The following is a 24,306-nucleotide window of genomic DNA, read 5'->3' on the forward strand; positions in this document are numbered from 1 at the left end:
CAGAACCTCCCTTGCCAGGGGAAGATATCGATCCAGACAGTAAGTCGATCCCCCTCCACCAAAAAAAATTATTCAGTTTATTCTTGAAATAATTTTTCACAGTGGGCGTAACGCCTGGAGAATGTCCATATGTTCCTCCAGAAGGTGGTACGCGTATTGATCGCTGTCTAAGGGATTCTGAATGTCGTCATGGAAAGAAATGTTGCATGGGTGCCGTTGGTTTGGAATGCATGACTCCCATTCATGGAGGATTCCCACCAACAGCCGGTGGCCATGTACCAGCAGTACCGCCTCCAACAAACAACATCGACCCTGGGAGTAAATAATGATGTGCATATAAAACCAAAAATCACATAATATCAATAAAATATATTTAGTGGCAGTCACACCTGGAGAATGTCCATATGTTCCTCCAGGAGGTGGCACGCGTATTGATCGCTGTCAAAGAGATTCCGACTGTCGTTACGGAAAAAAATGCTGCATGGGTGCATACGGATTGGAATGCTTAAGACCAAAAAGAAGAGGAAGTAATTTTGCCATTTAAAATACCCATATTTATTTTCATTTTTCACATAACACAATGCAATATTTCTAGATGGAATACATCGACCAATGCCACTAAATAACTGATGAAAACGACCATATCATTTATCGATACTGTTAATTAATTCAAATGTAGCACAACAACCAATGTATTTCGCAAACGTCACCGCACACGATTCCAACAAAAAATGCAATTTTCAGTATTATTAAAATAATAGCTCTGTGCTGTGAAAGTGAAGTTTTATGAAACCAAAACAGTTACGCATACTATTGAACTAATGTTGCATGCATTGAAACGCAACAAATCGTATTATTCCACAGCTTACTCGCTGATCAAAATTACAACCATCAAAACAAAATTCTTTTTTAAAACATATTCAGAATTTAGTAAAACATGATATGACACTAAATCAGAAAAAAGCATACTGTGAAATTAAAGAAAATGCAAAATTAAACCAGGTCAAACATGACTTGAAAAAAAGTTCAAAAACCCCACTGCAACCAAACTTGATAATCTTTTAAATCAATATGTTTGATGTAATGCTGCTTTAATTGCGGCATTCAATTTAAATATAGGTGTAAAACAGATTTCCAAATAATTCTGACCACCACTGAGCAGAATTAGCAGATTACAAATTATAAATTAGCCAATAAACATGCTCCACAAGCTTAATAAGAAAAACTGAACTAGTTGTCATACTGTAAAATATGCGGCAATAATCTATACTGCAAGAAATATATAACACAACACTTACCAGTCTTTTCCGATGATCTTGCTTTTCTTTTTTGTACTTTCTTGTTTGTTGCTTGTTCTCTAACTTCTATGAAAATAATTTAAAAAAAACAAATAAAAATAACAACAAAAAATAGCGAAAAGTAGTGAATACAACACAGGCAAAATGAAAGGCTTTAAAATTACAAACGTTTTATTTTGAAAAATAACAAACATACATACAATTTCAGTATTGGATTAAAAGTGCTGCAATCAGACAAAATTGTAAAAAATGTTGAAAAACAACGCAACGGCTATTTTTGCCTTTTACTGTTACTGCCACTATCAGATCCATCTGCTGGACGCTTCTTCTGTTCCTTAACACTGCGCAACAGTTGTCCCAAACCAAATGGATCGTCTTCTTCACTGCGTTCAAATTGAACAGGGCCAGACCGCTTTGATGCATCATCAGCCCCAGAAAAGCCTTTGTCAGGAACAAACCTAATACAACCAACATAAACATATCATGATAATGTCATGCGTTTTGTTCCAACAAAAAGTACTCCTAACCTGTTTGTACTGATTATGCGATCCAAGTCAGTTCCGTATATTTCACTGTCAAGATTTTTACTTGGACGATAAATTGACTGTGCAGTGGTCTCTGCAGCTCTCCAAGGTTTGTCGTAAGCTGAATAAGTTTCATCGTCAAGTCCACCTCCAGCATCCAAGCCCTGATTTAAAAACACAAAATTATTAAGTACAAAAATCCAAAATTAAAAAAATTAATTAACCTTTGACTGATTGAATAAACGGTGATCAAACTGAGTCTCATTGGTACGAATCCTAGCGTCAGGCAAACCAAGGGCAATTTTTTCACTAATATCTCGATCAATATCACGTCGCAGCTTTGCTCTAAATTGTAAAAATTAACAAAAAAAATTTGTAATCTTAAAATATGCACTGTTTATCAGGAGCTGCCCTAGCAATGTTTCTCTCTCGTCGGCGTTCCATCTGCTTATCATGACGGAGCGCATCGCGCTCTTTCACATCTTCATCAATTTCAGATCGTTTCTTCTCCTTTCTCATACCGGCTCTTTCTTCACGCGCTTTTTGGGCCATCTGTCTCATCCTTTCCTCTTTGTCTTCCTTTTCTTTCTGAGCCAACTTACGTTCCAACTGTGCACGCATTTCTACAGCTTCTCGTGCCTAAAAGTTGAAACATTAAATTTAGCAGAATGCACAATCATCAAAAACAGCAAACCTTCCGATCAGCAATGTACAATGCTTCTGCGAGTTTCGCAAAATTTTCATTAATATGCACTTGCTGCAAACCACGACCATCGGCTGCAAGACGTTTATCCAATGGTACGGTAAATCCTTTTGCATTCTTCCAATTTGAGATACAAGGTGGAATCTTCCATTCTTGCTGTTCTTTAACAGAAACCTAAAAATATAAGGCGATGTATACATATATACAGTGAACACTAATAAATAATGACAAAAAAACAACAATCTAAACACACTGAAAAACAATATTATAAAAGCTATTTAATAAACAAGTATTAAACAACCAATTTATCTTAACTTTCTAGTTGGAGAATGCATGACAGGAGCCGGGGGACTAGGCGGAGGTCTTGGAATTTTTTGATTAATTTTAAATCTAGGAGGTTCCATAGGATCTTGTTGAACTTCCACCATTCGAATAATTCTCTGCTGAGCACCACTGTTCAGCTGAGCATTTTGCTGGCTTGGCGTGTAACGAATATACTGACTTGGAGCTACTTTTTCCGCATGTCGAACAGGAAGGGCGGCAGCAATTTTAGTCTGAGTTATCTTTTCCAATGCCGCACGTGTCTTTTCCGTCACCTTTTCAAACAATTAATAAGAAATACAGGTGCACTGTGAACAGAGAAAAATATTACTTCTTTCAGATCCTCTTCTTTTGGACGATGAAACGAATCGTCGGATTCATCAATAAGCTGCCCTTTCAAGTCACTTAGTTTGTGATAAATAATCTAGGAAACGTCGAACTGTAGATGTACATTAACAAAAATATTAATTTAATAGCTTACTTTGTCATTGGAATGTCCGTGACGAACGATGGCATCGTAACGTACTTTACCACTCGAATCCAACTGCAAAGCTAACTGATTTGAATTTCCTTGCTTCTTATTACTTCGTCCCAATCCATTTGGAAACTGAGCAATATGAATTTCTGGAAATGCTCCCCCATCACCAAAATCCTACAAACTCTTGCAAATTATTCAGATACATTACAGATTTATTTCCTTATTTCCATTTTTCTTACAATACAGAAAAGAAAAAATAAATGCATAAACCATAAATACAGATAAAATGTTAGTCAGTCATTTTAAAAGAAACGTTGCATTAAAATATAGGAAAAATTAATCTTTTCATAAATAATATTTTTAAACATATGAACAGTGCAACTACAGTAGATCGATTTTCACTAATATCAAACAAATCAAAGAAATAATCTAAAATTATTCAGTAAACAATGTTTTTAAAACTAATTAAGCATATCACTAATTCTAACAAAGTTATAAAAAATCGTACAAAAGTTTTAAACAAGCAACTTAAGTATATTTTTAACAGTCTTTACAATTACTTTAACACGATAAAACATATTTATGGCATTATGCCTTATAAAAAAATCATTATTTAAACTCACAGAGTCTGAAGTCGGCCTCCAATGTTGACGCGCACCATAAGGAGGAGGCTTCTTAGAAGCAACTCCTAAAGCCTTTTCGTGTGGCTTAAACCATGGATCGGTTGCTGCACGATCTTCTACGACTCGTGAAGGCTTGGGAAGAATACTTAAATATTTCAAATTATACATCTAACAACTCTACATATTAAATGTTTATTTTCTACTTACTCAGTTAACAAAACAGACATTTCAAAAGCAACCAGCAATAATGAATACACATTACAGTAATATAGCTAATAATGCAAGTTCAAATGACATAATTTTATAGCAATTGTGAGCAAAAGATAATAATCAAAAATTGAAAACTGTTTATATTTAAAATTAAAATTAAAAATACGATGTTATATAATTTTCCCAGAGACGAATGCTCAATTAAAAAAAGTACTACAGTAATACAAATTTTGATCAATAGTGCAGTATAATTGAGATGTCGTGAAATTAATTGCTACTTAAAAGTATGTTCTTTTGCATTCATTAATTTTTCAGAATTAATTTTTGACGCATTTAATTAAAACTCAAGAATTATTTATTAAATTTATAAACTGCAGCATAAATCGACATTTGAAATTTTTATATTAGTTAATTTGTGGAAATTCTTTAATAATAAATATTATTAAATTACTGCAGTTTCTCAATAATACCTACTTTATTCAGAGCATTCTGTAAGGTATCAAATGCTTTTATAAGGGCGATATGTCCTTTTCGTATATTAGTAATTTTATAATATGAAAATTTGAATTTTTTCTTATTAAGGCATTTAAGTGGAAGATAAATACAAAGTTATCAATGGCAAGTCTTTTGTGCAAAAGGAAACACAGCGATGGTTTGTTTTACTATATTTTTTTAGAAATAGTACTGAATTGTAAGATTTTGCTCATTTTCAGATAGTGTCCGAAATACGACTTCACGCGTTGGTATTACCGGATTTTATCTAACCAAAGTGTACGGTCTTGATGAAAAATGGAATGAAAATGCCGTTTCAATGAAAAGTTAAATTACACCTTTAAACGAATATAGTTTATTTAAAGATTTCAATTTAGCTTTGCTTGGCGAAAATCCAGACGAATTAGAAGCAACAGCGCAGGTGAATTAAAAAAAATGTTCTTTTTATTTTTCCATTTTGCTGTTATTTTGTTTGATTGTTCTTAGTTCAACTTTTTGATTGATTATGGTTGGACTATGGCTCAGTATCCAGAAAATTGTCGTCAAAAACCACTTACAATAGTCACATCTAGTCAGTCATCTAGATGGAATGATTTAGTCAACGACGTCAGGAAAGCAACAAATGTATCCTTAGTTGATGCTAGATTGCCAATTCCATTTGGAACGCATCATAGTAAAATGACGTTATTGCGCTATCGAAAGGGTTTGAAAGTTGCTATTCACACGGCTAACTTGATAGAATATGATTGGTGTGAAAAAACTCAAGGGTATGGATATTAAAGGAACAATGAATGTTATTTCTATTGTACTGCTATTATTACAGCATGTATATCAGTCCTTTGTTTCCACTTATTGAAAATAATACAGGAACGGATGATTATGATTCAAAGACGAATTTTAAAGCAGACTTAATCGCCTACCTGAATGCATACACCAATCCTGCGGTGAAAGCATGGGCTGAAGAGATTGAAAATTATGATATGCGTGAAGCCAAGTATGAGCAATGTTGTTAAGTTTGCTTTTTTTTCAAAAAATCCATTTTCCAGTGTTTTTATCGTGGCATCCATACCTGGTCGTCATCGAGATGTTGCAATGTACAACTGGGGTCATTTAAAATTGGGAAGAATTCTGAAAACCCACCTAAATTACGACGCGATAGATGCAAATTGGCCTGTTGTCTGTCAGTTTAGCAGCATTGGCTCGTTGGGCACAAAGCCAGAAAAATGGCTGCTTGGCGAGTTTGCGGCAAGTCTGGGTCGAACAGCTTTTGAATGTTCCGCATTGCAAGAGCCATTCCGAAATCTGAAGTTGGTTTATCCTTCTGTGGAGAATGTGCGTTGCAGTTCGGAAGGCTATTACGGTGGTACTTGTCTTCCGTATACTGAAGCAGTGGCATCTAAACAACAGTATTTGCAACAATTTATGCATCGATGGATGTGCGAATGCTTTGGAAGGTCTCACGCCGTTCCCCACATCAAAACATATTTCCGTTATAGTCCATGTTTTCAAAAACTTGCCTGGTTTTTGCTGACCAGGTTTGGCTGTTTAACTGTTATGTATATTTTCAGTTAATTAATTAATTTTCAGTGCTAACTTGTCCAAAGCAGCTTGGGGCGTTACTGAAAAAAGTAACCAACAATTTAACATTCGCTCTTACGAAATTGGCGTCTTGTTTATTCCTGAATTCTTTTGTGTACGCATTCAAAGTTATGTAACCGTTTCAGGAAAGAAATATCAATTTTTTTCTCCAGGGATTGAAAGCTTTTACCATTCATCGCAATGTGGAGACGCCGTCGGCTGAATTCCCACTCCCAATGGACCTGCCATTGGTTCCTTACAGTCAAAATGGTAAATTTGTGATTATTTAATTCAAAGAATATCCCTATATATTGTGCTTTAAGATAAAATGTGGATAATTGATATACCATATGGCGAGGCTGACGCGCATGGTATCACATGGGATCCCTGAATTTTCAAATAAAGCATTAATCCATTACAGAATAGCACCATAATTTTTCTGATTATAATAAATTAGCTGCTTCGTAGTAATAATCACTAATCAGTTATATATATATATATGCATATAAGCATGATTTCAGTAAAAATGTATTATAAATAAATAAAAATTGTCCATGCAATGAATTAGTTAATATTGGCGCAGTATTTCTAAAACTTCGGCAGTCGCAAAAAATTCATCATCATCGTCAAAGGAAGTAAACTGCGGAGAGGTAACTTTTTCTGCTTCAGCTTCATTTTTTTTGTTTTCGGATTTACTTTGCGGTTCATTCGTTGCTAAATTAAAGCAGATAATAAATAAACAATTATAATTCTCACAACATATCATTCAAAACAAGAAATGAAAACAAAATAATTGGATAGTATTTGCATATCACTCACTGACAGAGGCCTTGTAGCGTTCGTATGGCGTTGGTGCATTACTTGAACTTGGTTGAGAATAACTGAATTCCAAACTGCTGAGGTCGACCGTAGCAAATAAATCGTCGATTTCACTGTGAGCCAAAAATGCATCAATTTCCCTTTGGAGGCTTTCACTGACTGCAACGGTGTTGGTTGACGTTGTCTGTTCATCGTCATCGGGAAACAGTTGCCTTCCTAAATATTCAACTGTCCAAATTATTATCTTAAATATATAAATAATGTCTATTAAGAGGACTTCGTTTGGCTTGAGCAAGTCGCTGTTTTAGCATTAATGCCAGCATCTCGACTGCGTCGTCATCAGCTGGTGGTGTAACTGGTCTACGCACTGGAGTTTGCGGCTGTGGTGGTGGAGGAGTCGATGTAGTAGATGTTTTCTTCTCACCATCACTACTGCTATTAACACCACTACAACTGCTACTACCATTACTGTTATTATCAGTATTGTTTTCATTTTTATCATCATTCGTTCTAAATTGCAAAATGCATGTAATTTTCTCACTAGTTATTATAAAACAAATGACACATGTACTTACGGTGGACGTCGTCTGACAAGAAAGCGACGGGGTATAATAATTGGCGATAAACCTTTTCGTGGAGCTCCAGGTGGAGGGGAGTTAAAGCGAACAACTAACTTTTCTGATCCTATGCAAAAAAATGCATTTTATATTTCAAAATTTTTGAACTATTATTTGAAAAACTACTTGGCTTAATTTTTTTATGACATGGGGAATCTTCCGACCAGCAGACTAAGGAATTCGGAGGAGCGCTTGAATAAAATATAGCTAAAAATACTCATGTTAGACACATTTCCTTAATTTCAAAAAATAACAACGTAAAATTAATCAATGACCAGGATGTTTAATTAACAACAAAGCCTGTTGCAGAGCTGACCTTGAAATATGATGAACAAGCAGTTCAGAAAACAGAAACAAGCCATTTACTCGGTTTTTTGTGGGGTAATAATGCTTTCTGTAGAGTACTGAGAACAATGAAAAAATTACAAGGTGATATCACAATAAAGACTGACCGAGCAGAAACAATAGTTGACCTACATTAGCTGGTAGGACAAGAGATTACAGTACGAACAGATAGCAGCAGTAAAACTGATTCACCTCTGTCGTAAATGCAATTCATCTAATAGATTTTAACTTGTATAAAAGTAAGATATATGTTTTAAAATGTTCAACACCATCATTACAAATCAAATAAAAATGGCAAGTAAAATTTTTAAAAATGCAGACTAAATTTTACTAAAAACCAAAAAAATATATATTTGTTTTTTTTCTCTATAATTCAAAGTACAGCGGGAAATTTCTACGTTTCATCAAAAGCCCAATAATAAATAGTGATAATAAATAAAATTTTCAAACAGAAATGGACAGTGTAAAAATTTTAAGAATTGAATAATTGCAAATTCGCAATGCTTAAGCCATTTCGAGGCAGTTAAAATTATTACTATTAAAAAATGTACGTATCTTTTACAGAAAATAAATTTAACAAAAGAACAAACTACAAAACTTACACATCGCTGAAGAGTAGAAAAGTGAACTGCAATCGATGAAATAGGAAAGTGCAGTCAATCGCACTGTTGTCCTCCAAAGTGGATAAAACTGTAAAGCTTTATCTGATAATAGCTGAAATGTGAAATTGAAATATTATCAAACAAAATAAAATATTGATATATTCATAAAATCAGAAAAAACAATATAAAGAAGAGCGAACTATGCTACGTGCCAGGAGCACACACGCAGCTACAATAAATTGTATTTATCACATAACATAAAGATTTTCAGGTTCATACAGAAATAATATAATTGCTGATAACAGTAAGTGACAGTGAATAAAAGTTATCTCATTTTAATAAAATAAAAATTTTAAGTAAAACATATAACAATTATTTTATTTTTTAATTAAAATTCTTAACACTTCATATTTTAGAAATTTGTGGAAGTACTTAATTATTAATTGGTAATAGCTTATTAAGAAATCTTTTATTTATTTCTAATAGTCTTTTAATTTTGAACTGAATTGTTTATTGTAATTTTAGTTTCATTTTTTTAAATTACCAATCAAAAAATTGTCATTTTTGTTTCATGTATAATTACATAATAGAGGTGAAGAATTATATATTACAGCTAACCACTGTATTTTTTGTTGTATATATATGTACATGATTTGCAGGATCGTACACTGTCATGCTATGATTTGAGAAATTACTGCTTCAATGCTTATTTATACCTGCCTTTTTTTAATGTTTACTGTGTTTAAATAAGTGATCGATGACATCAAAATAAACTGTATCTGTTAAATGTTTTTTCATTGTAAGTAGTATTTTTACCTTTTAATCTTTTAAGATTTGCGGAATGTTTGATTTAGTGTAATGTTTATGCATGTTTACTTTTTTATGAAGAATGCTACTTGTTTATTGCTTGTTGTTTTAAGTTATAGTTTATGAATTACAACTTTCATATTTATGCTGTATGTGAATATGCTGAATTTTTATAATTATTAATTTTTATATAATATAAAGGATATTATTGTTTTATTTGAAATTTACTTGTTATTAATTTGCTGTTGGCAAAGTAGTGCAAATAATTTGAATTCCTAAGTTATTTGTCATTGATATTCTAATAGAAGTTAAACTGAAGTAATGGATGCTTCTCCCACGATCCGCAAAGCAGAATTGGAACGGAAAAAAGCAAAATTGGCTGCTATCAGGGAGGAAAAGAAACGCAAAGAAGAGGAACGTCGACGACAAACAATCGCTGCTTCTCATGGTAGCAGTATTTCAGCAGACAGTGGTAAGAATTGTTTTATTTATTTTTGCGTTCTTTTTTAATTATTTGCAAAAAATTAATCAGATCTTCGAGAAGAAGCCGACAAAATGCTCGCTGAATTTGGCATAGCGCCTGTGTCATTGACAGATTTTGGCGCGGCATTGCAGAATACTTCTTTCAGTGATGATCACAACACTTCGCTGCTGTCAGAAAGTGATCATTCAAAACAAGAATTCGATTGCCGAAATACGACAGCAAAAGATAAATTTATTCCAAAATTGGAAATCACTAAAGCAGTTCCAGCTTCTTTTGTGCCTCCCGAACGGGTATAGTTGTGAAGGTTGCATGATTCACGTATGGAATGTGATTTTTAATTTTCATTTAAGATCTGTTACAGCAAAACCACGCAGACCAATTTTGAGCATGCAGACAAAGATCATGTTAATATGCATTTGTTCGAATGGGACGACGAATTTATCAGCGACCAGCATCCCCTTTCGACGGGACCACATAGCCCTGAAGAGGTATTCGATGTGGACCCTACATCAGCGCATTTCATGGCTGGAATTTTGCCTCATGTAGAACTGGTTAAACCAGCTGAGGTATAAGCGTGTTGCGCCTGCTGAGAATTGCATAGTGCTTCAATAGCCATTTTCCTGCTCACCATTATCCGCCTCATAGATTGTTGTAGACCTTAGCACGTTGACCATAAATGTTGCTTCGCGACTGAGATGATGACGAATGCTTTTTGCAGAAGCCCAGTAATTTAACAGAATTTGTCCAATTTTTTTGAAAAATGCAGTATCTGTGTTTGGGAACGGTTTGGTATTTTTTTTGCACGTAACTTTGCAGCATCCACGTACCGTTTCCTTATAACTTATTTTTACAGTCAGTGGCACGTCTTTAATTGATGCATTTCAGTTTATTTTTATTGATGCAGCTTGTTTTATGTCACCAGCGTGCTTTTCTGATTCAGTTTGCAGTTTTGTCAAATCTTGATTCCATTACTTTCGCTAAAACCTCTTCTAATATATTTTTAGGTTGTGCAAACAGATGTTCCTCCAAAAGAAGAATCCGTTGCAACACCGAAAGAATTGAGTGAAGAAGAAAGGCAGAGCATTTATTCAAGTTCTTCTTTTCGTAATTTTTTCGAAAGAGCTTCAAAAGTGATAGAGCGTGCCATCGTTGAATCGGTATGTGAACTATTTTCATTGCTGCATCTCAGATCTCGAACAGTGCACATCGGTTTATCGCATTATTCTTACATTTACCTAAATGTGAACTGAACAATATTTGAATATCAATATTCTCAGTTTTGTGTTGTTTAAAATTATAATTCAAATGTATATAATATAATTCAGTATTTAACAAAAGAACCTGAATTTTAATTGAGTTGGTAATTTCAGGACAGTATCTTTGTCGATTATGCTAAAGATGTGGACAAAGAGAAGCCAGATACTAGTGTCAAATTGTCACTTAGTCGTTGTTTCTACAGTGAATCACTGATTCGAAATCGTTGCGTCACGTGTTTCGATTTTTCACCACAATATCCCGAACTATTGGCTGCATCTTATAGTAACATGGATGATTCTTCAAGCAGCCCAGGTGGTAGTGTTCATGTGTGGAATTCCAAATTCAAAAAGACCACCCCAGAGTAAAAGAAACTGTTATTCTTTTACCCAGCCGCAATATTTCTGATATTTAGATATTCATTTTATTGCCAGTCTCGGGTGTTGTCTATGACATGGGCGAAGTTTCATCCTAATTTATTGATTGGAGGAACGTATAGCGGTCAAATTTGCTTGTGGGATAATCGACATAATAAGAAAACACCAATACAGAAAAGTTCTCTATCCACCAGTGCTCATACTCATCCTGTTTATTGTCTTCAAATTGTTGGTAAAGTTTTTTTTGTGTTATAAACAACTTTGTATCAATTTTGAATTTTGTTTTCTGACTTATTGCAGGCTCAACAAACGCTCATAATATAGTCTCTATATCGAGCGAAGGTAGACTCTGCTCATGGAGTCTTGAAATGCTTTCTCATCCTCAAGAGACACTGAATTTACAATGGAAGCAAAGTAAACAGGTGCGTGTAAGAAACTGTAACGGTTTAGACAAATATCTTTGTAAATATTAATTTTAGGTTTCGCCATATTGCATGTGCTTACCTACCAGTACTGGTAATAATTTTTTCATCGGCAGCTTGGATGGATATGTTTATTCTGGATGTCGACATGGCAATAAGTCCGGCTTAACTGAGCTCTACGAAGGTCATTTCGGTCCAGTAGTGGGAATTGACAGTCATTCTGCTGTGGGTTCAGTTGATTTCAGTCATTTGTTTTTGACTTCATCATTCGATTGGACGGTGAAACTGTGGAATGCAAATGTTAGTGATATAAATATGATGCACACACCTGTTGACGATTATAGGCTTGGAATGAGTGATATTAATTTTCCTTTTGTTTAGGAAAGTCGACCTTTGTGTTCTTTTGAAAATAACAGCGATTATGTGTTCGACGTGGCATGGTCGCCCATACATCCAGCACTGTTTGCATGTACAGATGGTGAGGGTCGATTGGATTTGTGGCATTTGAACAGAGATACAGCATTGCCTGTTGCCTGCATGCAAGTCGAAAACAGTCCTGCTCTGAATGTTTTGGCTTGGTCTAAATCCGGTAAAAGATTTATTTATTTATATTAATCGATAACCACAGTTCATTACATGCGAATTGCAGGCATGCAGATTGTAGTTGGTGGTGATGATGGTAAAACGTGGGTGTACGATGTCAACGAACAGTTGGCTTGTCCTACGGTGAACGAATGGGCTAGTTTATCTGCAACACTACAACAGTTGAAACAAAATCAAATCGAAGCACAGGAACTAAATGCAACAATGACAACTCGTTGAACAATACATCAAGAATATTCCATTCATTCTTCGTAGTAGGTCAAATTGAAAAAGCTAATCATTGGAAATATTTCGATATGGTGTCACCATTCTGGACGTGGATCATCTTTGCACTTCACCTGCTGAACAACACTGATTCTGTTTCTTTGTTTTCTCCCAATACATGCTTACATCAACAAAAGATTCATTCGTTCGTTATTTATTATCTTTATCGTCATTGCCAACTAGCAAAGTTCACTGGTAAAGTGCAACAGCTTTTGATTATTTCGCTTTTTAGTTGTCGTATCATTATCGCTTCACGATTGGAAGCGGTGAGCATCATTTATTTAAGGTGTTGTTGTTCGAATAAATTTTGAATAATAAATAAAAACTTGCTACAAATACAGTTCATCAAAAATTGAAAAAGTAAACAAGTACCTACTACATACGTCAAAAGAAGGCTAGATTTATTTAATTGAACGTCGTTTATACGTGAAAAAATCCACTAACTGAATTCTAATCTTCTGGTTCGAATGTGTAGTGGACGAGCGGAAAGTTTTTGGGATCTCTGTACGGAAAGGCCCATTCATAATCGTACGCATACTGCTTCGGTTTCTGCAATGTAACAAACGAATGAGTTGAGAATTTTTCGTTAAAAAAATTACACCAGAAAATGAATTGCATAAATGAAAAATTGCATACCACAGGAACTTCGTTTGTTGGGATCAGAAACCTGGTCAGGTAAATAAATAATCCAAAGCCTCCTATATATTGCAGCAAACGAACAAGTTTTTGCCAGCTAGAAAGTAAAGGAAACAGAATTAACAAGAAAAGCAGAACAAAAAATGAAACAAAGTAAAATATTTGAATACGATGATTTATATTCAACACCAGTGACGGTGTACCGATCGGCGAAAATGACATCGTGAAAAAAATCCACCTGTAAATTAAATATCAAAAAGAAAATCTTAAACTGTTACTGTAATAAAAGATACAAGCTTACTGGTTCGTTGAAATTTCGGCGCATTCCAGGATAAGACCAGTTTTCATATGGATCTTTCAAAGCGTAATTTATGCGGCCCAAATCAGGATAATTTCCGACGTGCATTTCACGTGGATAAGGACAGTAGTCTTCCTCACGCAGACCGTATCTCATTGCAGCCAATTTTCTCTGTTCAGCTGTCTCTGGCCAAGAATCAGGTTTATGATCTCGAATCCACCATCCTTCGATAACCCAATCTCGACCTCCTTGAATTCAATTTTTGAAAATTCAACTACACTACAGGCACACTACTTGAAAGAAGTTTAATTTGTTCGTTAACATTATACTACGAAAGTACACAAAACTGGAACAAAAGTAAACTGATCGATGTTTTGCTTACTGTTTAATGGAGGGTACTGACTTACGAACCGAATGCCGCTTTTACCAATTCGAACAGCAAGAGACATGCTTCACATCAATTACTGTTGTTTCGGACAAAAATAGAAGATGCTTTTGTATAAATGTAATAATCAAGTTCTATTTATACTGTAATGGTGGCACATGAACAGTGTGGTTCGAATTTTTTCTCAACTTGGCTATTAAGCTCACTTTTATGCATACCTGAAATGGCCTAAAATGAAACTTTTTTAAATGAACTTTAATGCAAACGACAAATATTCATATTCTCTATTACATCCGATCGTCCAACACATACCAATTATCATTACAAAACGCTTGCAGACTGGAATAATGAATAACGAAAAATTTTGATCGATGAATGTTTTTTTTGTCTAGCTTTCAAAATTGATCACGCATGTTCTGCAAACTGAGTGGAGCAATATGCTCAGTTAGATCGATTCTTTTCTAAACGTACAACTACTGCAGTGTAAATAAACTGATTTTGTTTGCGTTGTGAAATTTCAAAATGAAACAACTCAAGAGATGAAAATAAACAATTTAGCTTACATTCTTACCTCAAAATATAGTATGTAAAATAATCGTAAAAAATTAATGCAATATTATGATGTAAAATCTGTTTTTGCAATTTATTTATCAGTAACATTCATAAGTTTTTTATCAATATTTTCCAATAAATTTAAATTGTACTTCATTTCAATTGTGAGTCGTTTCGCTTCGGTCACATTTTTCCTATCGAATTCATCAATCAAGCTCAGTTCGCACTGTTCAACGTCGGCTGCAACTTTCTGTCGCAGGGCTATCAAGCTGGAACGACTTTCAATTTCGCAATCTTCCAACATTTCGTTCAATTCAAAAATGTGCATCAAAAATTGCGACGAAACACCCGTACTTCGTTCATCTCCATCCGATATCTTTTCTCCCATTAATTCCAACATATACACTGCTCGTGGATAAGGTTTCAGCAAAATACTGTAAGCATCATTGATCAACGACGCCTGTTGTTCGGAAAATTTTCGCTCTTTCTAAAATTAAATAATTACTGTTCAATTTCTCAAACTTTATATCACCAATAAAATGCATCATCAAAAAATCTCCTAATAAAACATCAGTGCTTTTCATTTGTTTTTTAATTGAAAATTTTCAAATAAAACCGTTCACTTACTTCTGACTTCTGTGTAAACCGGTCAGGATGAAGCCTGCTCTGTAGACTACGGAAACGACTAGTCAACACTGACACATCCAAATTATACGATGGTTCAAGTCCAAAAAAATCGAAATAGTTTTTACACTGTATAGGAGGTTGAACAAAAGAACACGTGCGGCAAAAGAATGGATCGCTTATACAATCCCGCAAGCTATGGCAATGCCAACAGTTTACCTGCAAATCCAATTTTTCACTTTTTCCACATGTCGATAAATACAGGATTCGTCGCACTGTTGGAACAAAAAATGCTCTATTATACACTGCGAAAGGGCAAGAAATTACACGCCTCATATTGAACAGTGTCCATTTTGCAGTTTTCCACTGTGCACTGTTATGGAAAATCAAGTTACATATATATATATACAGTAAGTATAGTTTAAACTTTTTTACTAAAAGATGCGACAACAGTCCTTCTACTATAGGTGTAATAATAATAATAATAATAATAATAATAATAATAATAATAATAATAATAATAATAATAATAATCACATATATTCTACTTCATCATTTAACACTAACGAAATATAATAAGCACTTCCTGTTGAATTCTGTTGTTTCAAAACTTGCTGACACTTCTTTTTTACCATTAAAACTTTATTATTCCATAAAAATACAACGTGCAACAAAAAAAATCACAAAATAGATGGTACAATCTCTTTTTTTCAGAGAAAATGATTATAGAGGTATTTATGCAGACAAACGGCTGTGTGGCAGTGAATATTTCTCGACAGTAGTAGCAGCAACAAGTCGTCATGCTTTATAAATATGGCAATCAATTTCTTTTCAACTGACACTCATTACCCACTGCTTCGTACGGTGAGCAACAGCTGACGAACTTGCAATACTGAGTAGATGTATCCGCACTATTAAGAGAATTAAATAAAATTAATCTAGGCAGCGTAAAAAAGTAATTCCTATTCTTAAAGATCATCATTTACCTTGAACATATTCGTCTACCATTGGTTTGGCAAGGCATGTCTAAATAGAGCAATTTCGTACATTCTGTATAGCCAGTGCATGGCGTTGTTTCACATCGTCGATGTTCATATGATTCACCACTGTTTAAAAAATATCGTCATAAACGAATAAAATAAATCACCGAGGAATAACAGTAATCATCATAACAACAACAACAACAACATACCTGCATATTCGTGTGGAAGTTTGACAACTTCGAAATCGACTTTGCAAACCACATGCACCGCAAGTGCGACTGCAGTGAGTCCACGACGACCAAGGTGTCCACGATTCGACAGTAGGTGCTACAGTAAGTATGGTAGATGTGGTCAAAATTGTAGCTTCAGTTGTAGTTTCAACTGACTGTGTTGTCGACGAGGAAGTTGTCGGTTTCATTTTAAAATCGTCTATATTAAAAATTGTTATTTTAAGAGAAAAAACTGTAAACAATAAATAAATATTGTTTCAATTACACTGCTGCACTTTAGCTTTAAAGCCGATATGCGGATAGCCTGAAGTGGTTTTAAAAATGATCACCATTTGGTTTCCATCGGACCATATTGGCGCAACTGGCTTTTCAGTGCAACAGAATCTAAACTGATAATTTATATTAAACAAACAAATCATCAAATTATTCAACCGTCGTCATCACCGCATGCCAGTTGGCCTCAAATCGCTGCTATTTTTCACTTCAACATAATCTTTGCAAGTTTCTGAGCAGAAAAATTCCATAGGACCGACAAATTCTGCGGTTATTCGAGCTCCAGGGTCAGCCTAAATTTTACCATTTAATACTTATTTTATTTTGAAAATTCCACATTTTCCAAAAAACAAACTTTAATCAACCAACTACAAAACTGTCCATCTTTGTAAGTATTCGGATAATTTGGACTAGTGATTTCAAACCATTCGGGAAATTTTGGAGCTGAAATTATTCCGCCGCATTGTGCTCCTGTAAAGTACTATTTTGTCATTTTGAATTAAAATTCTTTAACTAACAAGCTGCTATAGCTCACCTTGAGAACGTTCATTACGATCACAGTAGATACCTCCTAAACCGTCTGGACAAATACACTCCGCACAACTGCGTGGATGTGTGTAGCCGCCATTTTGACAAGGAAGTTTTCGTGGACACGATTCTGCATAAAATAAATTTTTACATTTGACAAATTTTAACAGAAGAAAGAGTTTCTTTTACAACATTACGAATAACATCCACAAACATACGTTCACAATAGGCTCTGTTGATTATTTCAACGTCCAGAAAAGAAGGATGCTCACGTTGACCAATAGTTCGCTGATAACCCGGCTTGAGGGTCACTATCGTGCGTTGTGTGTAATCGCGTGTGAATGCCTGAGTTACACAGTTACAAATAAAGAATTGCATACTTTTTTTCGCTGTGAAAAATTTGTCAACTTACCGTAGGACCATAATGCATCACCGAGCCAAGATCATACGGCACATCCATGGTGGTAACTTGATTGGTATTACGCTTCAAAAAATTATACAACGCCCCTTTCATCACATTTTCCGGCCGAATTCGAATATAACTATCTGCATCCGGTCTTGACTGTTGGTGCCACAAACCCATCGCATGGCCTACCTCGTGTGAAATGATGCCCAGCTGAAAAAAGAAATCATTTTATTTTTAAAAAAATTGTAAATGCTTAACAATTAATTATTATTTTACATATTCACATCCGCTACCAATAGATACTACTTGAACTCCGCCATATCGACCAACCATTGAATAACATCTATTATTCATTTTTTGAATATTTTCAAATAATCGTATAAAAACGAAAGATACACAGAAAATGAATTCCTTACCCACCACCTCGGAAAAACAATAGATGATCTTCACTGTTAGCATTCTCGTCGAAAACAAATCTCATACAAGTGTGACTTTGCCAAAATTGCAACGCCTGACGTATCAGCGCATGATTTTCCTCAGCTGCAAATCAGCACTGATGTTAGAAGAGCAAAAAAGCAAATGTAACACAAATGCGTAATGTTTTTTTCGCATTTAACAAATACATATCACTCACCAATTGAATTATGAAATCTGTACTTTATTACACCTCCTTGCCATCGTTTTTGCAAATTTTTCTCAAGACTGCGCTTGAGCAGCTTACGCTTGACGAACGGCATGTGATCATCCAAAATTTGGTTTGCTTGCACAGGTGTCAACAAAATGTCACCTTCGAACAGCAAATCTGCTTCACTGTTCACTTGAAGCTTTTCTGCATCGTTTGACAAAAAAGTTTTATCCAAATTTTCCTATATTCAAAAAGTATAAAAAAACATGTACTTGAGTATTTTTCATACTGTGTGTTCAGAAGATACCAAGCTCGTTAGGAATTTAAACACAGTCAGAATTTCAGTTTTATAAACAAATAATTGCTTTTTGAAATTTAAATTAAAAATTTTTTTCTACAAACAATTTCTGCTTATTTTATTTGTTTTGTGTTGCATTGACAAACCAAGTGCAAAGAAACATTTACCATTACCGTAGCGGATATAATTTCATTTTCTGTATATTTATCCGGATAAAAATTCTGATCTGCCAACAGCATCAGTTTATTCAATGCAAGCTTTACATGATTCAGATGATCAGAATTGAAGAGATCGTACGGAAAACTGAAACCGTATGTCTAAAAAAATCAAACAAATTATACGCTCATTAATACACAAAGATCTCTGTACATGTTACAAGCAGAACATATTCAATTAATAACCAAACCAACTTCAGACAATTTAATCACAGATTATAATAATTGTATAATTTACCATAGTCATGCTAGAGATGAAAATTGCTCACCAAATGTAAAAGGAAGAGAATAGAAGAAGTAAAAAACGCTTTGCTGAGCAGCATTGGTTGAAAACGTATATATTATATGTATTGTTTTTCAAAAATGAATGCTTTATGCTTATTATAACAAAAAAATAATAACGCTACTTCGAAATGGTTGATGACAGAGTGAATGACAAATGGAAAATTTTACCGCTGCTATATATCTTTTTTTACTCAAATGTAGGTAAAGCAAAACAAAGTCATCGTTTGCTGAAGTCAAAATAGTGTACAACAAAAAAGACGACTTACTTAGTTGTTCTGCGTCCTAGGGTTTTTCCCAGCTTGTCGGAAAAGAAGATTCCATCATTAAATGAAATTGTTTCCCAAATCGACCTGAATTTGACCCAAAAATTGGGGAAAAAAATTTAAGCCAAAAAAAAGAAAATACCGGCCACTAGGGCACGAGTTGCTTTTCCATTTCCCCCTTTGTGAAAGGAAGCTTTCACGTGAAATATAATAAATAAATAAATTTCACTTTAAAAATATATCTAATCTCCTTTATCTAGCTGAGTTTAATGAAAACAATATTTCAACATCGACAAATTAGCTTACCTCTCCCTCTGAGTAGCATCAATGGTATAGCGTTTATTAAAATATGCATTCGCTACAATAGGCATGGCCGGGTTTTCTTGCTTCCACCACACACCACACACACACGCGCGCATGGGTCACCATGACACTAAAAGTCAGCTTTTCCAGGTGAACCAATTCTGTACAACACCTAAGGGACACGTCACGGTGATTAGCCACCAATGCATCTGCTTGAACTGACAAAGTGAACAACTGTTGAAAACATGGGAGAACACAGAAAGCCATTTCCATATTTCATTATTTGGCGTTTATTTTCGACAATAATAACAATATTCAAATGGCGCATGCTTGTCTGACTGAGTAGGCTTTTTCAGTAAGCAAAAAATAAAAGTCCACACAAATTACAGAAAAAGCACTGAAAACTACCTTGCGTGCTTTTTCTTTGCGACCACTTTCACAACAAGCATTATTATTGAAATTCTTCACATTTATGTATAAATATATACATGCGGTAGATGTGCAGTTTTGACAAGTTGTGAAATACTCACAAAGATGGTACTGGAACAGGCAACAATTTGAATCCCAGAATGCAAGCGAACAAAAAAAAATTTGAAAAAATCAAGCACTACATATTATTTTTTAAAAAATATATGGTTACGCTGACATATATGCGCATGCTCCTTTCAAACATCAGATGATAACTGCTCTACTACAACAAAACGGCTATGTAAAATAAGAAAAACAAAAAAACAAGACGCAATAAAAAAATAAATAATAAATGGCGTTGTCCCTGTTTCAATTTCGCACAATAATAAAACTGCTTAATTGTAGAGATTGATGTTAGTCTGATTTGAAAAATTAATTAATTAATTAACAATGAAACCCCAATTGTCTTTCGTTGGCACCGCCGAAAATTTATGAAACAAAAATGATAAAGAACAAACTAGCTAAAAAAATAAGCATAACAGAAGAGACAAAAAAATAAAAAAAAAGAACAACTGAAGACAAAGAGAAAGGCGCTTACATACCATTAGCATCATTTTAGAGTTGAGAATGGCTAAGTTTGATCAGATTGAAAAAAAGACAAGTAGGTAGGTAGGTGTGTAGGGTAAAGGTATTGCCAACTTCAGTAGAAAGACAAACTGCCTGCAGCGTGCTGTTGTTGTTGTTGTTCAAAAGTGCATACTTCAAAATCACACAACAGCGCTGAAGTCCATCTGCTCCTGAGGTTCGGGCGAAAAGGTCGACGAATCCCATTGTACATCCGGTGAGGAGGAGATCTTGGAGCCGGAACCGCTCAGCCTGGATTCAGACAGCAACAGCGGGTCGACAGCAGAAGTGGAAAAGTGAGGGGGGCTGTGACGATGGCGGTGGTTTCGACAAACCGGCACGGTGAACGAATCCGACGAGCCGATATCGATGCTCAACTCTTGCAGTGGATTGGAATCCGTGCGACTTATGGTCGAGTGGGCGGTAGCGACTGCGGCTGCGGCCTGCTGCTGCTGCTGCTGCTGCATGGAACCACTACCACTACCATGACCGCCAACGCCGGCGCTGAACAGAGCCTGCTCGTGCAACAGCGGCAGACCCGTATAGGCGCAGTCCGACGAGCCGGCGCTGTCGGGACTCAAGGGCGTGGTCGTGCGAAAACAAGGACTAGAACGGTCGAGAAAGCTGTGCTGGCCGCCGGCTCCTCGACCCGCCAACACTGAGGAGCTGCTGTAGTCGGCGCAGGTAAACTGCGATGTCGGACTGACGTTGAACGGATAATCACCTTCCAAGTTGCTTTCAACTTTCATCTGCTTTCCGCCATAAGTCGACCTCGAACCGAGTCCAACAGTGTCCATGCCGACCGTATGATCAGGCAACAACCCGTGCAACCGCATCTGCTCTTCCAAATCCTCCAAAACAAACAATCGAACAATTTGTGTGATTAACAACCAAATGGTCGAAATATTTGAAACCTGATTGCGGTTTGATAAACGCTTGTTTTCCGCTTCAAGCGCCATCTGCTTCTGCAACAACTGATAAAGCCGTTCTTGGTCCTTTCGTAGTTGACGTATGTAGTCAACAGACGCTTTCAAAATTGATCCTTTGTTCAATTTCATTTCTCTTAAAAGTTAAAAAAAACCCAAATTACTCAAAATAAAAAGAAAAAACAAATTTATTATTTTAGTTTTTTTTTCGCTTTTATATATTTTAATAAAATTGAACCAACTCGGTGCAAGATTTTGGCAACAGCGTACTCAATTCTTTAATACGATCGTTTATATTGTACCGCCGACGGCGTTCAACTGAAACAACCGGTGAATAAATGAATACAAATAAATAGCTTAATTATAAGCTTCAAGAAACTCACTCATGTTGTGTATGTCCTTCTTGCGCCGGTCACGCATCGATTCCTGCTCTCGGATCATGTCATCATGACCGAAAAGGTCCGCATCCAACGACGACGTACTCGGAGCACTGCTCGACACTTTCCGCGTACTGTACTGGACCCGTCCTTCGGACAATAGCGCTTCCAAATTTCCTGAGCAAGGATGGCTACCGCCTACATACTTGAAACCAAAGAAAAAAAACAATAATCCCGTTCAACGGATTTTAATTAGTCATTTTTTGCACAGCAAATATTTCAACATAAAAAGTCAGAATACATGCCTGATGTGAACGCGTATTTTGCTGTATATCATCTTCCATTGATAAAATTTCATCGATTATTATATCATCGAGCTGAATGAAAAATTCGAACAAATTTACAAGGAAAAAAGATTATTCAATTGAAAAATTATCTTCTCACTTCCGACTGAGCGCTCGTGAATGAGGCACTACGTGGACTGTCCGTATACTGTGGCGGACTGTGCGGCGTGACAGGACTATTGTTCCCACCTCCGTCGCCGATCTGCAGGCACAATATTTTTTTGGAAAAACAATAATTTCAAAAAATTGCAAAAATAAAAAAATCTTTTGCTCAAATTTACCAAAGAAGACTGAGCAAACGTGAAAGCTGATTTTGCAGTGTTGACCCGACCAACACCGCCGTCTCTGGACGATTTCGAAATATTGTTGCTGTAAGGAACATTTTTCAAGCACCGACTATGATTCAAACTAGTCGGCAGTGACGAACTTAGCAAGGCGCTCCGCCATTCAGCTATGCTCTCCTTGTTCGAGTTCACCTAATTCATCAACATCATATCATATCGGTTCAACTCAAATCAACATGCAGCAATCTTATTATGCAAAAAATTTTCATTAACATCATCAATATTTTTTGCATCTATCTCTAAACTGAAAACCTTTCTTTCTTCTTATAATGCGAAAATCAATGGTCTGTTTTGTTTGACATTCAACAAATGGCTCATCTCAAGTGCTATTGTGATGCAGCAAAGAACAATCAAAGAATGCTTTATCATAAAAACAACTATACATAACGTGAATACGAAAATAACCAACATAAACAACTGTTTTCAAAAAAGAAAAACAAAAAATATAATTCTATTGTGTTCAAAAATTAAATAAAAATTCTTAGCTACAACTTCACGCGAGCCATGAGCACTGTTGATCAAACAATGCAAAATGCGACGTGCAAACTCGGCAAAAAGCATTCGATTTGATGGAAAATTTTTCATACAACTGAACATGCGTTGCATACTTTTTTTTGATGTTTTCAAACTATTATTTGCAAATAAAAATAAATAAATATATACATGTACAAAGAAAATGCAAAACTGTGCACCGCCAATATGTGCAACTCTTAAATACTAAATGCTGAAAATAAAATAAAATGAAAAACAAATAAATCGCAAGCAGTGTAAAATGAAACAAAAAAACATAACAAGTCAACTCACTTTTTGCAAACCTAAGTTGCAGTTCGCATCGGCAGCGAGAGCAAAAATCTGACATCAATGCAGCAAACTAGTCACAACCAGCAATCTAACCTGATTTCTTTATACATATACAGTATACGCCGCTTACAAGCGCGAATTATTGCAATCATTTCAAGAATTGAATAGAGGAAAATTATGTAAATATCAAAAAAACAATTACGTAATCATCGTAAAACATTCAATTGGAAATTATAAAAAAATACTTATACACGCATTGCAAACTACAGTCAAACTGTAGTTTCAGTTTTCATATTTTTTAAAGTAAGCATGTTAAAAAGAGAAAAAAATTTTTTCAAAAAATATTTACGTGCAACACTTGCGGCTGCAGATGAACAACTCGAGTGCTGGAGAAACGAACAGGCAAAGAAGCGAACGCAGGCGATGATGCGCTTGCCACAGTAAAAGCTCGACTCGTTTTTGCTTTTCCACCGTTGGCAGCAGTAGTGGACGGCTTTGAAGAAGAATTTGTTTGACTGGTTTGACGTTCGGAAATTGCCCTTTCTCGAACCACTTGCAACTTGGGGACGATCCGCGATTGCATTACCGTTATAAATAATTCGCCTCATGAATAATAATAAATAATACAAGCATCTTCTCTTTCTGGGGAGAAAATTTCAATTACGGCACCTTGCTCTTCTTCATCTCTTTCTTCATCGTTCACAACAATATCATCATATTCGTCTATAAGGGAAAAACAAAATGATTGAAACGTTGT

At 35.2% G+C, this 24,306-nt stretch overlaps 7 protein-coding genes across 7 annotated transcripts; 2 read left to right on the forward strand and 5 right to left on the reverse strand.

The window, feature by feature from the left end:
• Positions 1-241: 241 nt before the first annotated feature.
• Positions 242-4,174, reverse strand: Tsp_10826 (SNW domain-containing protein 1). The gene is made up of 12 exons (XM_003370169.1): positions 4,155-4,174; positions 3,885-4,092; positions 3,328-3,498; positions 3,178-3,270; positions 2,864-3,121; positions 2,517-2,699; positions 2,217-2,461; positions 2,047-2,167; positions 1,826-1,986; positions 1,587-1,756; positions 1,299-1,364; positions 242-312 (listed from the first exon to the last, which is right to left on the reverse strand). The coding sequence occupies exons 1-12, from the start codon at positions 4,172-4,174 to the stop codon at positions 242-244; spliced, it is 1,767 nt and encodes a 588-aa protein (XP_003370217.1).
• A 598-nt stretch (positions 4,175-4,772) lies between these two features.
• Positions 4,773-6,618, forward strand: Tsp_10827 (7 transmembrane receptor). Its single transcript, XM_003370170.1, has 9 exons — positions 4,773-4,809; positions 4,871-4,975; positions 5,015-5,070; positions 5,136-5,416; positions 5,473-5,643; positions 5,696-6,184; positions 6,237-6,342; positions 6,374-6,497; positions 6,551-6,618. Exons 1-9 carry the CDS (start codon positions 4,773-4,775, stop codon positions 6,616-6,618), a joined length of 1,437 nt encoding a protein of 478 aa, XP_003370218.1.
• A 420-nt stretch (positions 6,619-7,038) lies between these two features.
• Tsp_10828 (conserved hypothetical protein) lies at positions 7,039-8,025 on the reverse strand. Its single transcript, XM_003370171.1, has 3 exons — positions 7,980-8,025; positions 7,324-7,413; positions 7,039-7,262 (listed from the first exon to the last, which is right to left on the reverse strand). Exons 1-3 carry the CDS (start codon positions 8,023-8,025, stop codon positions 7,039-7,041), a joined length of 360 nt encoding a protein of 119 aa, XP_003370219.1.
• A 1,713-nt stretch (positions 8,026-9,738) lies between these two features.
• On the forward strand, positions 9,739-12,776 carry Tsp_10829 (hypothetical protein). The gene is made up of 10 exons (XM_003370172.1): positions 9,739-9,889; positions 9,950-10,191; positions 10,252-10,467; positions 10,906-11,058; positions 11,272-11,519; positions 11,571-11,764; positions 11,833-11,954; positions 12,012-12,254; positions 12,336-12,543; positions 12,604-12,776. Exons 1-10 carry the CDS (start codon positions 9,739-9,741, stop codon positions 12,774-12,776), a joined length of 1,950 nt encoding a protein of 649 aa, XP_003370220.1.
• Positions 12,777-13,271: 495 nt separating this feature from the next.
• On the reverse strand, positions 13,272-14,204 carry Tsp_10830 (NADH-ubiquinone oxidoreductase ASHI subunit (CI-ASHI or NDUFB8) superfamily). Its single transcript, XM_003370173.1, has 5 exons — positions 14,138-14,204; positions 13,759-14,003; positions 13,628-13,695; positions 13,458-13,554; positions 13,272-13,370 (listed from the first exon to the last, which is right to left on the reverse strand). The coding sequence occupies exons 1-5, from the start codon at positions 14,202-14,204 to the stop codon at positions 13,272-13,274; spliced, it is 576 nt and encodes a 191-aa protein (XP_003370221.1).
• A 579-nt stretch (positions 14,205-14,783) lies between these two features.
• On the reverse strand, positions 14,784-21,815 carry Tsp_10831 (putative Fe-S protein assembly co-chaperone HscB). Its single transcript, XM_003370174.1, has 16 exons — positions 21,236-21,815; positions 19,823-19,943; positions 19,426-19,509; positions 18,833-18,962; positions 18,371-18,602; positions 18,153-18,276; positions 18,043-18,079; positions 17,743-17,946; positions 17,549-17,675; positions 17,338-17,460; positions 17,158-17,273; positions 16,974-17,095; positions 16,795-16,913; positions 16,509-16,761; positions 15,320-15,689; positions 14,784-15,179 (listed from the first exon to the last, which is right to left on the reverse strand). Exons 1-16 carry the CDS (start codon positions 21,813-21,815, stop codon positions 14,784-14,786), a joined length of 3,138 nt encoding a protein of 1,045 aa, XP_003370222.1.
• A 91-nt stretch (positions 21,816-21,906) lies between these two features.
• Positions 21,907-24,132, reverse strand: Tsp_10832 (putative helix-loop-helix DNA-binding domain protein). Its single transcript, XM_003370175.1, has 7 exons — positions 23,899-24,132; positions 23,412-23,465; positions 22,686-22,880; positions 22,505-22,606; positions 22,345-22,437; positions 22,067-22,265; positions 21,907-22,001 (listed from the first exon to the last, which is right to left on the reverse strand). Exons 1-7 carry the CDS (start codon positions 24,130-24,132, stop codon positions 21,907-21,909), a joined length of 972 nt encoding a protein of 323 aa, XP_003370223.1.
• Between the last annotated feature and the right edge of the window lie 174 nt (positions 24,133-24,306).

This window comes from Trichinella spiralis, assembly GCF_000181795.1.
Source record: "Trichinella spiralis strain ISS 195 chromosome Unknown Scfld1085, whole genome shotgun sequence".
NCBI lineage: Eukaryota > Metazoa > Nematoda > Enoplea > Trichinellida > Trichinellidae > Trichinella > Trichinella spiralis.

Coding starts and splice junctions, on each gene's coding strand:
- Tsp_10827 (XM_003370170.1), top strand. CDS start 4,773: ATGGCAAGTCTTTTGTGCAAAAGGAAACACAGCGATG. Junction 4,810..4,870: donor CAAAAGGAAACACAGCGATG/GTTTGTTTTACT, acceptor GCTCATTTTCAG/ATAGTGTCCGAAATACGACT. Junction 6,343..6,373: donor TTATTCCTGAATTCTTTTGT/GTACGCATTCAA, acceptor TAACCGTTTCAG/GAAAGAAATATCAATTTTTT.
- Tsp_10831 (XM_003370174.1), bottom strand. CDS start 21,815: ATGAAATTGAACAAAGGATCAATTTTGAAAGCGTCTGTTGACTACATA. Junction 18,603..18,832: donor ATGAAATTATATCCGCTACG/GTAATGGTAAAT, acceptor TTTTGAATATAG/GAAAATTTGGATAAAACTTT. Junction 16,914..16,973: donor TTGAGGCCAACTGGCATGCG/GTGATGACGACG, acceptor TTATCAGTTTAG/ATTCTGTTGCACTGAAAAGC.
- Tsp_10829 (XM_003370172.1), top strand. CDS start 9,739: ATGGATGCTTCTCCCACGATCCGCAAAGCAGAATTGGAACGGAAAAAA. Junction 11,059..11,271: donor AGCGTGCCATCGTTGAATCG/GTATGTGAACTA, acceptor TGGTAATTTCAG/GACAGTATCTTTGTCGATTA. Junction 11,955..12,011: donor AATGGAAGCAAAGTAAACAG/GTGCGTGTAAGA, acceptor TATTAATTTTAG/GTTTCGCCATATTGCATGTG.
- Tsp_10830 (XM_003370173.1), bottom strand. CDS start 14,204: ATGTCTCTTGCTGTTCGAATTGGTAAAAGCGGCATTCGGTTCGTAAGT. Junction 13,696..13,758: donor GCCGAAATTTCAACGAACCA/GTAAGCTTGTAT, acceptor TTTAATTTACAG/GTGGATTTTTTTCACGATGT. Junction 13,555..13,627: donor GGTGTTGAATATAAATCATC/GTATTCAAATAT, acceptor TTTACTTTCTAG/CTGGCAAAAACTTGTTCGTT.
- Tsp_10832 (XM_003370175.1), bottom strand. CDS start 24,132: ATGCAATCGCGGATCGTCCCCAAGTTGCAAGTGGTTCGAGAAAGGGCA. Junction 23,466..23,898: donor TGCAGCCGCAAGTGTTGCAC/GTAAATATTTTT, acceptor TTCAGCATTTAG/TATTTAAGAGTTGCACATAT. Junction 22,881..23,411: donor TTTGCATTTTCTTTGTACAT/GTATATATTTAT, acceptor TTGATGAATTAG/GTGAACTCGAACAAGGAGAG.
- Tsp_10828 (XM_003370171.1), bottom strand. CDS start 8,025: ATGGCTTGTTTCTGTTTTCTGAACTGCTTGTTCATCATATTTCAAG. Junction 7,414..7,979: donor CTTGTTCATCATATTTCAAG/GTCAGCTCTGCA, acceptor CGCAAACTCCAG/TGCGTAGACCAGTTACACCA. Junction 7,263..7,323: donor ACTTGCTCAAGCCAAACGAA/GTCCTCTTAATA, acceptor TTGAATATTTAG/GAAGGCAACTGTTTCCCGAT.
- Tsp_10826 (XM_003370169.1), bottom strand. CDS start 4,174: ATGTCTGTTTTGTTAACTGA. Junction 3,499..3,884: donor ATATGTTTTATCGTGTTAAA/GTAATTGTAAAG, acceptor AAGAGTTTGTAG/GATTTTGGTGATGGGGGAGC. Junction 1,757..1,825: donor CGCATAATCAGTACAAACAG/GTTAGGAGTACT, acceptor TGGTTGTATTAG/GTTTGTTCCTGACAAAGGCT.